Here is a 13639-nt window from a genome sequence, read left to right as displayed (position 1 = left end):
ACATGGCAAATGTCAAAATATCAATTTTTTGAAAACCCACCCGATTTCCAGTTTAGAAGAGGTGCCATCTTTATCCTCTGAATGTATGAAAGACTGACTCTTTTCCACAATTATTTCTGGTGGTTTATTGTTGTATTGGGAACCTCCTCTCATGAACTTCTCTTTGTATATGCCAGTTTTTGTATATGCCAATTGTATATGCCAATGCAACACCAACAGCAGCCGCTATGGCTATGCATGCGTATTTCCAGGATAAATTCACAAAATATAAACTTGCTTCCTCAAAGATGAAAGCACAACATTTATTTAAACACTGGAAAGCCAATTCCACCATGGTAACAAAGAAATTTATACACATTGTCAACACAGGGAGCACGGCTATCTCCAAGCCTTTCCTCCATTAGGCCTCCCCACAGACAGGCAAAATTTCTCCCTCTCTCACTCACACTAGCTACTCTGCCTCAGCTCTGCCTTGCTCTCTCTCAGCTCTGCCTCACTCTCTCTTACTGCTCCACCTGTTCAGCAAGCTCTTTTCACCATGCCATGTGACTTCAGCTATAGGCTGGGCCAAAGCTTGAAGCAGGTCACATGGGCCTATTAAGGGGCAGAGAAGATCTTCAAATTCGCTTAACATTATAGTATCAAGAGAACAGAAGGTACAGAGATATGTTGTGTAGCCTGGAGAACTAAGGATTGGCCATTGTGATCCATTGAGCTGTAGATATTTTGAAATATATATGTATTGAAGTATAGTGTATGGGACTGGACACATGATCTGTGAACCTTAAATGTTTTGTTATTCAATAACTTATTCTACTCGTACCTTTCCCCGCAATAGAATTAATTTCTATAAACATGAAAATGTGTACCAATTTGTCTCCATTTGCTTAATTTTTTCATCACAGCGTGTATTTGTGTGGGACTTGGATGAGACGATAATCATTTTTCATTCCTTACTCACGGGAACTTTTGCATCTCGATATGGAAAGGTAAGTCTATTCAGCTTCTTTTCAACATTGTTGTTGTCCAGACAAATTACACTGAGAACTGTGGGGGCAGCTAATATGGCAGTTTCTCAGACAGATTCTGTCTGTTTGGTCAGACCAAATGCTTTAAAAACTCCTCTGGAATTTTCCTTGAACATATGAAAATTAAATTACTTTGCTTTGCTATTGTCTCCATCTCCTTTTCTTTAAAAATTTGTGTGTCATTCAACTATTGCTCCATTGGACATAGAGCTGTTATTCTTTAACTGTCTTTTCCCAAGGAGAAATACGGTGACTTTGTAGCCAAAAAAGGGATTATCCTAGCTTGAAATAACGTAACATACTTTCTGGTTGTCTGTTGTTTACCTAAAGAATCTCAGACAAATGTGCTTCCTTTGCTTTCTATATTTTTTTTGAAAGAAGAAGGAGTCATTATTGGCTGCGCAGTATCTTAACAGTTTTAAAGATGCATTATCCACAACTCATTCAGGAGAAACATCCAATTAGAAATCTGGGTGAACACCATCAAAAAAAAATGAATACCCAGGAGATCATGGAAGAAACATTGAAATAGATTTAATACTGTAAAATATATTCCGATATTTTAAAAAGACCCTACACTGGCAGGTTCTTTTAGTTAAGTCCCAAGGACTTTATTTAAACTCAATAATGGCTGAGCAAACATCTGTCTTCTTTATAGGAGGGAGGGAATGAGGGAAGGACAATGCTGTTATCGTCTTATTAGAGGTGGGTGACCTGTTTGGCAGCTGTTTCCACACATGGGTTAGAGCACCATAGCTTCATCAGAAACTGGAAAATAATCCTGTTTCTGTTTAGAGAACAGAAATATTATTTGACATCATCTCATAGCTTTTGCAGCTGGACATGTTTTACGAGGGTCCTAACAAGCTGGATGTGTAATTAGCAAGATAGATTTATTGTCTGCCATTATGTTGTAAAGGATATAAAAATGGTGTTGGTGGTGTAGAAATCTGTTGCTGAGTTGGAATTCTGTTAATATGTCTACCAGTGCCTCCTGGAAATCCAGTCCCTCACTTCCAAGCTGTGGTCTGCTCAGGTGAAAGTTTCACATGACTGAAAACAATGAGCTCGAAGCATTCTGCAGCAGATGGACAGTCCATGTGCCAAGTGTAGAAAACAACCTAATGGAAAAGATCGTTGGAACCTAGGGGCCAGGAGACCTCATTTCTGGTCCTAACTGTCACTAACTGACTGAGTGACCTTTGGCAAGCTGCTGGACCTCCATTCCCTTCTTGTTTAGTCAATTAGTCATGTCTTACTCTTCATGACCAATTGGGGGGTTTTCTTGGCCAAGTTCCTGGAATGGTTTGCCATTTCCTTCTCTAGATCATTTTACAGATGAGGAAACTGAAGCACACAAGGTTAAGTGACTTGCCCACAGTCACACAGCTAGTGTTTGAGCTTGGATTTGAACTTAGGTCCTCCTGACTCCAGGGCCAGCCCTCTGTCCACTTTTGTCACCTAGCTGTTCCTCCATTCCGTTATTAAAGACTTAGACTAAATGGATTCTGGTCTCCCATCTCCTATATTTAATCACTCATGAAAAGAAGCAATTAATCATCAAGCCTTTATTAAACACCTACTGTATGTCAGGCTCTACAGCAACAACTACAGAAATGAAACAGTTACTATTCTCAGGATACTCCACATGTTCTGGACACCCAGTTTCTCCCCTGAGCAGTCTGACTTAGATCTCACCCCCTTCATGAAGCTATCCCCATAGAAAACCCTCCCTCCTCTGAACTCCTGTCTTTACAACACACTGGGCAATTAATCCGCATCTGCCTTGAAACATTGGTCATCTTTATCTGTGTATATATCTTTCCCAAACTGCATTGTAAGCAACTTCACGGCAATTAGTGCTTGCTTTCTGATTGGAGATACATGCTGAAGTGACAAGTAATGAAGAACTACAAAAAGGGCTGAGTGCTTGAGGGAGAACTATGAGATATTCTTGAATCCATCTTTCACTCTTTCCCATTATGAGACTCTATTTTGCATTCCCTCATTAGTTTCCTGAAAGATGAAGAGTAGACCTTGGGGTGATGTAACACCAATGTGATATCCATAGCAGCCTCTATGAATATATTTGTGTATTTTCAGGATAAATTCGCAAAATATAATAAACTCTTTTCCTCAAAGGCAAAACCAAAATATTCATTTAGGACATCATTAGAATACCAGGAAGTAAGATTTAACAGGGTACTTATCACTAATCCAGGGAGCAACGACGACATCTTAAACCTTCTTTCTGTCAGGCCTCCCCACAAAAATAAGTTCCACTAGACAGATTCCTCCCTCTTTCCACTCACAGCTTGCTTCTCTCTCTCTGTTCTGCCTGCTCTCACTCTCTGCTCCTGCTTTCTCTCTCTCTTCTCCTTGGACTAGCTCCTCCCAGTCTGAGCTCCATGTGACTACAGGCTCCATGTGTTACGCCTATTAATGGGCAGGCAATATCTTCCTGTTCTATTAATATTACAGGTCATTTGTGGCTCTCCTGACCAAAAGTGCTTGTGACTCTATTTCTGACATTACGGTCATAGACCTCCCCTTGGGGATCTCCAAAATCCCTGGGCTGTGAGTTCATGATCTGTTTGAAATCTTAACTGTGACCTACTTTGAGTCTAGACTACTCAGTCTGCCCACTTGTCCATATAATATGATCAGAGAGATCAGCTGGTGACCCTGACTGCTGGGGTAGCTATAGAGTCTTGAAACAATTGGTTCAAGAGTAGATGACTGACTACCTGGCATCTGTCTCATCTCAGATACCAGATTCAGAGATGTAAACATAGACTTGGATAAAGGGTTTGTCTTCCACTTACATGCAGCCTAGTGTCAAGGATAGCTCAGCCCAAGGGGATAGACAAGATGACCCTAGAATTCTATTTCTGGTTCACCAGGTCAACTGTTGTTAGAAGGAACATCAGTTCATAGCTTCACAGATGTTAGGGCTAGAGGGAACCAGATACCATCCAGTTTTATAGAAAAAGAAACTGAGGCCTAGGGAAGGGAAGTGACTGACCCAAGGCCACCCAACTAGTAAATGACAAAGGTGGGATCAGGACTCTAGTCTTCTAAGTCTCATGTCAGTCTGATCATTTTGAGGTTCTTTTAGATCACACCCAAGTTGCTTCCAACTGCAGCTGCATTTAATTGAGGTCACCATCTATTGTCCATTAGATTGTAAGATGCTTGAGAGTAGGGACTGTCTTTTGTCTAAAACAGTGCCTGGCATATAATAGGTTCTTAATAAATGCTTACCAATTAATGGTTGAAATTGATGGGAGTTCAGAAAGCTGTGGGAAGAACTTGGGTCCTAGGATCTCACTGATAAGGAACTCTCAGTGAGAAAACATCCTTGACTCATAGAGCTTTACAGTGGTCTGTATCTCAGTAGTCTTAGTGAATTATCTGTAACACTGAAAAATAAGTGACTTACCCAGGTCCTACAGCTAGGATATATCCAAAGGATCTTAAACCCAGGTCTACCCAACTCCAAGGTTAAGTTTTCTATCCTTTATATCACCCAACCTCTCTGTGGTGATTTCCACATATTCTCATTTTTGCTGGTGGGGTATATTTACAAAATATCTTTTGTAAGTGACTAGGTACACAAAAGTGTCCTAAAAATTTAGGATGAATGGTCTTAAACTGGAGCAGGATTAAGGCATGATAGGCATTAGAAAGAACTTGCTACAAGTTCTCTATCATTATAGAACTAGATGATATATCTCTGAGGTCCTTCCTAATATTCTGTGATTCTCTGAGCAGTGGGCACTGTAGAAGAAGGGGCCTTACATATCAGCATCAGTCTCCTAATGAAAGGTTTAGGTACCTGCTATGCATTACAGGCAGCTGGGTAGCACGGTGGATACAGTGGTTGACTTGGAATCAGGAAGACTCATCTTCAAGAGTACAAATATGAATTCAGACACATATTATCTGTGTGACCCTCGGCAAGTCATTTAATCCTGCTTGCCTCAGTTTCCTCATCTATAAAATGAACTGGAGAAGGAAATGGCAAACCAGTCCAGTACCTTTGCCAAGAAAACTCCAAATGGGGTCATGAAGAGTCAGACCCAACTGAAAAGACTTAGCAGGAGCAAATATGCATTGACCATTCTGCAAGATTCGGCAGCATGGGATGTGGTCCCTGTCTTCCTGGAGATTACAGATAGTTAAGGAAAGGAAATGGAAAATCGTATTTCCATAATACAGTTTGCAAAATGCTTTTCCTCATAAAGACCCCTATGAGGTACAAGTATATTGTCCTCATTTTAGAGATGAGAAAACTGAGGCTCAGAATGGGAAAGGTACTTACCCATGACCCCACAGCTAGTAAGGGGTCTCCCAACTCTAAGCCACTCTCTACTACACCACACTGTCTCTTGTAATGTTTTTTAAATTCAGTTCAACAAGTAAGTCAGAATATATTGGTAGCAGAGAGGAATTTAAAAAGCTTTGGATTTTGAATCAGGGCATGGGGTAGGGGGATTCAATCTTGGTTTTGCTACTTGCCATCTGCATGACCTTTTACAAGTCACTTCTCTCTTGGGCCTCAGTTTCCCTCTATGTAAAGTGGGAATACAAGGTAGAGTTGTGTCCATGATTGATAAATGCCTTTTCCGCTCTAATATTCTACAATCCTATAGCATTTTCAGTAATTTAAAAAAAAAAACTCATGGAGAAGAGACTCTTATCATCTCTAGCCCAGAGATTCTTAACCTGGAATTCAAGGACCCTTGAGGGTCTGTGGATAGATTTCAGAGGGTCTGTGAATTTAAGGGAGGAGGATTAATTACATTTTTATTTCAAAATAATTTCCTTTGTAATCCTATATGTTTTCTTTTATGGATTTAAAACCATCATTGTGAGAAGAGGTTCCTAGGTTTCATCAGGCTGCCACAGGGGTCCAAAAACTACAGCTCTGTCAGGTGACTCCCCTCCTGTGGTCAGTGTAGAAAGCACTAGTACAATCATGAATGTATTGACTGTAACACTAAGTACTTCAGCAAGGGCCACTCCGTCTAGATGTTTCTCTGGTGCTATGCACAACTCTTATTATGTCCTATTTATCCATTAAAAGAAAAAGATTTCCACCACGATGAAGCATCTAATTTTCAGCATTCCCCTACATCTTCTAAAAAGTATCTTCTTCCTAGCTGGAGCACAGCAGAAAAAAAAACTAAATTGGACGACAGAGGATCCAGGTTATAGTCCTGGTCCTGTCACTTACTAGCCACCTGAACTTAGCAAATCACTTCTCTTTTCTAGGTCCTCAGATTTTTTTTTTCTATTCTAAGAGGAAAGGGGTGAGATTTGGATAGCCTTTAAGGTCCCTTCCTACTCTTAACATTTTGTGCCATGCTTAGAAGTCTCTTCATGACCTCTGATTATTTTTCTCATCTGTAAAAGGTGTCTTTGTTTAATAATATTTCATTTGTCAGACACTTATTTAGTACTTACTATATACCAGGCATTGTGCTAAGCACCGGCATTACAAAGAGGCAAAAAACAATCCCTGCCCTTGTGGAACTCACAGTCAAGTGGGCTGGACCACATGAGAAAAGCAGCATTCAAACAAGATAGGTACAGGGTGAACTGGAGGTAATCTCAGAGGGAAGACACTAATGTTAAGGGGGATCGAGAAAAACTTCCTACAGAAGGTTGAATTTTAGCTGAGTCTTGAAAAAAGGAGGGGAAGCCAAGGGGTAGAGGTGAAAAAGGAGAGCATTCTGGGTATGGTAAAAAGTCAATGAAAAGAAATGGATTTGGGAAATGGAATGTCTTGTTTGAGGAGCAATAAGGAGGCCAGAGTTACAGGATTATGGAGTATTGGAGGGGAGTGAATCCAGAAAGAGTTGCAAACGTTGACTTCCTTCATTATCTTATCAGTCCAGTTATGTCACACACCCAGTGTCAGGCTCTCATTTCAGTAAGAAGGCTTACGAGTTGATTCCACACACTAGTTCAGGAGACTACATCTGCATGTATATCTATGTATTGATGGAAGGAGCGAAAGTAGGGTTTGTTTTCCTTAAAGTTTCTTTTTCTTTGACTCCATTAAGTCAGTTTATGTGCTCATTGACATCGACTGTCAGAGTAAATCTGGGGTCTATCACTCGCTCTCTGGGTCTGAGATGCTAAAGATGATCAGGTGCCAGTGGTACTATCTTCAAAGAGTCTATTACTGCCTGGCATCCTACAGGGACATGGTGGATCGTTGGCTAAACCATTCAGAAATTAAAACCGGACATTGAAGGCTAAGTCCCCAGCAAGGCCTGTTATGACAGGGCTGCCCCTGCCCCCCACCTGTGGTTAAAAAGTCATTCCTTAGTTGAGTTTACATATCAGCAAAACTCCCTCCCCTAATGCTTAATGAATTTGGGGAGCTTCATTATCATAAATACATAGGATGGGGGTAGGGGGGTCTTGGAGGCAGGAAATGAGAAGAGAATAACCTCCTCCCTTCATCTCTCAGCAGGAGGGTCTTAGTGTATACTCAGGGAAAGCCAAGCCTCCTTGGGTCTCTGCCGAAATCCTATGCTCTGCCAGACAACTTTCAAAACCTGTTCTTCAGGATCCTCTGGAGTTGAAGAGGCAGGTTATTTACTCTGGAGAGAATCTTTGGAAGCCTATTGTCCTGGCTGAGGATTCAGTCCACAGAGCTGGGGCTCAGGGTCTCTCTACCACGTCTCCACCTCAGTGACTTTTGGACAGTGGAAGGAAGGAAGGAATCATTTGCTAAGCACCTACCATGCCCTAGGCACTATACTAAACACTTTACTGTTCTCTCATTTGATCTTCACACCAACCCTGGGAGGTAAGGTACTATTATTATCCCTATTTTACAGTTGAGGAAACTGAGGCAGGCAAAGGTTTTATGACTTGCCGAGGATCACACAGCTAACAAATGTCTGAGGCTGAATTTGAATTCAGATCTTCCTAATTCTAGGCTCAGTGCTTTATCCACCATGCCCCTTAGCTGCCTCACACAAGGAACAGAATGGTATCAGTGGGAAGAAGGACATGGAGTTCTTAGCTCTGCCACATACTTAGCAGTGTGAGGTTGAATACATCACCTTACCTGTCTCAGCCTTAATTTTCCCATCTGTAAAAATGAGAATCGTTCCCCTCTTTGCCTCACAGAGTTACTGGAAAGGAAGTACTTTCCAAACAGATAAGTGCTATAGAAATGTACACTGCTTGTCTATGCCACTCTTGTGGGTTGCGGGGGTTGAGTGGGAGAACAGAATACTAGGAGACTTGGGCCCTGCTCATTAAAGGCTTAACATTGAGTTTAATCTAGTTTGAAATATGAAACTTGCATGTGAAGAGTAAAAGAACACAACACACTATATGGTGAATGCCAAAAGGAGTTGTGATACTAACACAACTGATGATAACTCACTTTTTTTTGTAGTTCTGTCCACACATAACAGCCCTGTGATGTTATCCCCATTTTTCAGAGGAAAGTATTGAATCAAAGGAAGGAAGTGAATTGCCCAAAGTCCCATGGGGCAATTATTATTAAGTATCAGAGTTGGATCCCAAACACAGATTGCCTGTGTCCAAGACCAGGGCTCTTGGCCTGACATCGATTGCCTGCATTCACTTTCCTCGTAAGAAAAATTTCCTCTGATGCCTCATTTAAATTGAGCTGAACATTTTCCTCAGCTTCAGTTCTCATTAAACTTTCCTGTCTATAGTTAGATTGCTGTCACATATGACACAAAAGGGACATGGCATCACAGAAAGAAAACTGAGCTGGGAACCAGAGTCCTGGCTCAGTTATTTAGTACTTGGGAGACATTGGACAAATCACTTAACCTTCTGAAGCCTCTAAATAGTTGGAAAGACCCTCACTAGCCACCTAATCAACTGTACTCGAACAGGAATCCTATCTGTAACATATCTGGGGTCATTCAATCTCACTGTGAACAAGGCTGTTTCTTTGTAAAATGGAGATAATAAGAATTGTTCCACTTCCTTCAGAGAATTATTTGAAGTATCAAAATACTCACCTGTACCACCACCCCCCCAACAGTTATGGATACAGGGCAACAGGGTCTAGCAAGACTGTGAGGCAAAATTTGAGGACAGTCACTGTTACAGGGAGGAGTTCTGCCTTAGCTCCCGTGTCACCCTGGGGCAAAGCCCCACTTGTTCAGTGCTAGTTATGACTTAGCTAACTGGGGTATCCTCTAATTGGGAAATACTCAGCTTTACTTTCTATTAAAAGTATTTTAGTCATTTCTGAGTGGGGCAGTAGCTGCTTGATTCTACCAGTAGAGAGAGGGGAAACCCTATGAGGAAAAGGGGGAGATTCTGTCCTCCCCATTCTGTAGAAAAAATAACTGAAATTAAAGGCATTACCTGATATCTAGAGAAAGTAGGAGTTTCTTTCTATTTGTGCCTAAAACCAATTTTCACAATTGTCTCTTAGGTAGGACTATATTAATCTGTGTTCCCAGATACTTCTTCCAAAAAGGGTCTGGTTTAAGGTCAGATATTTGAAAATGTCTCTCCATCCAGGATATATGCTTTTTCATTTGTTTTTAGGGGGAAATGATTTTGTATATCTGTTGACAATTTCAAGTACTTGGCCTTTTCCATGTTCTTTTTTTTATGCTTTAGATATCAGTGTGGCTTTTGATGTTTCTCGTGCACTGAATCATGATATTTGCATCTGGCTTTTTCTGCTTGCTTTTTAAATTTTTGTTGTCATCGTTGTTGTTGTTAAAGGCCTTTCTTGTACGTATTTAGGTCATTTTAAGTATTTCCAAACTTTAACCATAGAAAGTAGTTTCTCCCTACTTTTCCCTGCTAACATACTATGTATCTTCCTAGAGCAGAGATGATAAGACCAGCTGTAAACCTGACTTACTGAAACCAATAGGGAGACAACAAACAAACCAAATAGTGTTGAGATGAAACAAAGCATTAAAAGGAAGATAACTTGACAAAGAACAAATTTCGAACATAAACCTGCAAGAAGAAATTGCCCAATATTGATTAAGCCATAGACTCCTAAAATATTGAAAAAATAAGATCGTTTACTCCAGTGATATCAAACTCAAATAGAAATGGGAACCATGAATCCATACTTAAGGGCTGCTGTGGGTCACATATTCACTTGGCTTTAAAGTGTAATTGTGTTTTATTATTTTTATTTCTTTTGTTAAATATTTCCCAATTACATTTTGATCTTATTCAGGTCGCAGTCAGGAGTGTTGTGGGCCTTATGTGGCCCATGGGCCTGGGTTTAACACTTCTGAGTCTAGTCTAACCTACTCCTTTTATGTATGGGGAAACACAGGCCAAGAAAAGTCATTCTGAGGAAGGTCACATAAATTAGTGACAGAGCCAGGACAGGATCCCAGAGCTCTTGACTCCTGGTCCATTCCTTTTTTCCAGTACACCACATGCCATATTGAAAGACAATTTCCAAATATAAAATGCTGTCTTCAGAAAAATGACCGTGTTCCAAGACCATAAGGAAGAGGTCAATGAACATTTCTGGCAATCAGGAGGTTCATGGGGAAGGTAATAGAAAAATCAGATGCAACATTTGGGAATCTTACAAAGAGAAAGATTTGAACAGCAGTGACTATTAATGATTGGTGCCATTCTGAAAATTTCTCACCAAGTTGGAAGCTGAGGGTGGAGAAGATGATGTACTAAGTAGATAACACCGTAGGCTTCAAGAATTCTTACCATTCTGGAGTTGAGAATGGATGCCCAAACCCAGAAAGCTTAAATAAAACCCATTCCTCAAGTTCCACTTTTGTTAGAAAACTATCAGCTAGTTCTTCCACTAGATCTAGTTAATGACTTTGGAGGAGAGTAGAGGTTAAGTTAGTCCCAAGTAGGGATTTGAGTGTTTCTTCTCCTAGCATTGAATCTCCTTCCCCTCAAACTAAATTTTTCATATAGGAGTTTGGGAGTCATAGCTAGATCCTTGTCTGAGTTCTGCCATGTGTCCCTGGGCAAATGACTTCACTTTTCTGGATCTCAATCGCCTTATCTATAGAGTAGGAAGTTTAAATTAGATTTAATTTAAAATCTAATTAAAATCTAAAATCCTTCTGAATTTAAAATGTTGTTATTCTTGTCATAATTGACAATAAGGCATCATAGATGAAACAGGAAAAGTGTTTTTGTCCTAGAATTGCAGCTTTAGAACTAGAAGAAATGTTAGAGGTCACCTCTTTCATTTCACTTCTGGGGAAACTGAGACCCAGGGAGATCAAATGGTCTGTCTGAAGTCATGCAATTAGTAAAGGGCCGAGTCAAGATTTGAAACCTGAGTTCCAAATCTTTCCATTATGTCAGTTACTGCTTCCAGTCAATGACATACCTGAGACGCAAAGTTACATTTCCCAATTTCCAGCCAATGATTTTTCTAGCAGATCAGGCCTTTCTGACCCATTAGTCAAGATCAGCCCGTTGATCTAGAAAGCCCAGTCTGGCTAATCTCAGGATTGGTTTATACATCCCCTTCTTGGAAGCTCAGAAGTATTTCTAGTAGATAAGTAAATATAACATTTATTAAGCAGTTGTAGTGTGCAAGGAACTGTGTTAAGTCCTAAAACACAAATCAAGTAAAAAAGAAAGACAGTCCCTGCCTGCAAGACGTTAAATTTTATTGGAGGAAGACAATACATAAAAGAGAGCCAAAAGGAGGAGGGGGCACCAGAATGGAAGAGCAAGGTGGAGGGGAGTGCCAAGGCATCATGAGTTTATCTGGGTTCAAAGAGAGCATGATGGCTTCTCAGAAGGAAGGAGGGAGACTTTCTAGTCAGAGGTTATAGGAATGGAAGCTTTCTTTACTAACATATGAAGGCTGCTAGACCAGGGGTAGAAAGGTAATCTGAGATATCATGGGTTGGTCCACTTTGGGGAGAGAGGGTCTTCTGGTGTCTCATTCTTCTTCCCAAGACCAGCAGATAGCAGCCGTCACCATCAGGACTGCCACCACTACCACTACACTACTACTACTACTACTGCTACTGCTACTACTACTACCACTACTACCAGCACCACAACCACTGCCATCTTAAGACTTTTGGAAAAATGGAGAGTAGATCTTCTCTCAAGAAGGTTGGTGATCCAATACAGTGGACTTTCTGTCCTACTCAGATATAAGTTTAATCATGTAGGCACTGAGTTGATTTATCACCTCCTCTATTTTACTCCCTACAATCACCTTTTGATTTTCCTGTAATTCATTTTGTGAATTACATGTGGCAAAAGCTCAGTCTCAAAGCTTATTCAGACAAAGTCATTTGTTATTCACAAAAGAAATGTTATCTTTGTTAATATAAATGACAGATTTTCCATGTGGAATACCTGCTTTATGCAGGAGACTGTGATGAGTGCCTCATTTGCAGATAAGTTTTTAGGACCAGCCTAAGCAAAAGCATTAGAAATGTTCTTCCGTTGAGGGAAAATTCTTACATTAATTAAGAGTCAAATATAAATGATTTGTGAATCATCCACTCCCCCTACCTTTACTTTTCCATTAACAAAGAAGCATTTTAGAATGATCCAGATTTTCCAGCCTCACTCTCCTCCTTTTGTTTCTTCGGTCTTCATTCCTCTTCTTTTCCCTTGTACGAGCCACCTACTCTAATCAGACTGGTCTACTCGTTGTTCCCATCATGACTTTTACATAGGTCAGTCTCTCACCTAGAGTGTTCTCTTCATTCTTCCATGTATGTCTAAATCTTATGTTTCCTTCAAGACCTAGCCACCTCCAGGAATCCCTCCCTAATCACACCAGACCACAGTGATCTCCGCCTCCCATGAAGTTCTGTAGCTCTTACCGTCTGGACCATCCATGTAGCTCCTAGCACTGGCTGCCATATTGCTACCTTTTTTTATATGTGCCTTTCTCTCAAACTAGACAGTTTCTCCAAAGTAGGACCCTTTTTTATACATTGTTTCGGTGAACCAATAAACATTTATTAAGGATATATACAAGTCATTATTTATATCACCTACTGTGCCCAGTCCAACCTCCTCATTTTACAGATGAGAAAACTGAGTCCAAAGAAAGCTTTTATAGGTAGTACGCCCACCGCACAGCCCTGCTGACACAGTAAGTATTCCAGACTATCAGCTAGTTCCTTTGTAGGAAAGGATGGGGTATTCCCAGGTCTAAATTTATACCTTCCTTTCCTTGGCTCTATGTTTGTTACAGGAATGGAAATGGCCAGTCACTGCCCAAGCTGCATAATAAGTAAGCTGGGTTTGGAATTTGAGAAATTTACTCAATTTGTCTTTTCTCAGGAGCTGTGCCTGCAAATTTGGATACAAGACAGGTTCTGGTAAGAGAGAGCTTGGCTAGTGCACCTTTGCTATGAACTGCTGGGTCACTCTGCCCTCACTGCATTCCTCCCCCATTGCCTGATGGGTGTATTATCCAAGTTCTACTCTGATTCCTTAATCCAGCACCCAAAAACATGCCATCAGGATTCAATCAGGTCCAGTGGTGATTCATACTCCTAATGGCTTAGCCTGTCCTTTAGTACTTTACAAACTGAGAAGGAATAAAACCCCATTTTATTACCCTGCAGTTAAAAACTATTTGTAGAAGTTGCTAA

At 40.6% G+C, this 13639-nt stretch overlaps 1 protein-coding gene across 2 annotated transcripts in view; it reads left to right on the top strand.

Annotated features, from left to right (window-relative positions):
* Positions 1-13639, top strand: part of EYA2 (EYA transcriptional coactivator and phosphatase 2) — a 234710-nt gene that overhangs the window by 163652 nt on the left and 57419 nt on the right. For both annotated transcript variants that reach the window (XM_072633655.1, XM_072633654.1), the window contains exon 9: positions 906-989. In XM_072633655.1, coding sequence (XP_072489756.1) covers positions 906-989 — 84 coding nt within the window. The remainder of the gene's footprint in view (positions 1-905; positions 990-13639) is intronic.

This window comes from Notamacropus eugenii, chromosome 1 (genome assembly GCF_028372415.1).
Source record: "Notamacropus eugenii isolate mMacEug1 chromosome 1, mMacEug1.pri_v2, whole genome shotgun sequence".
Classification (NCBI taxonomy): domain Eukaryota; kingdom Metazoa; phylum Chordata; class Mammalia; order Diprotodontia; family Macropodidae; genus Notamacropus; species Notamacropus eugenii.
This window is presented reverse-complemented; position numbering and strand designations above follow the sequence as displayed.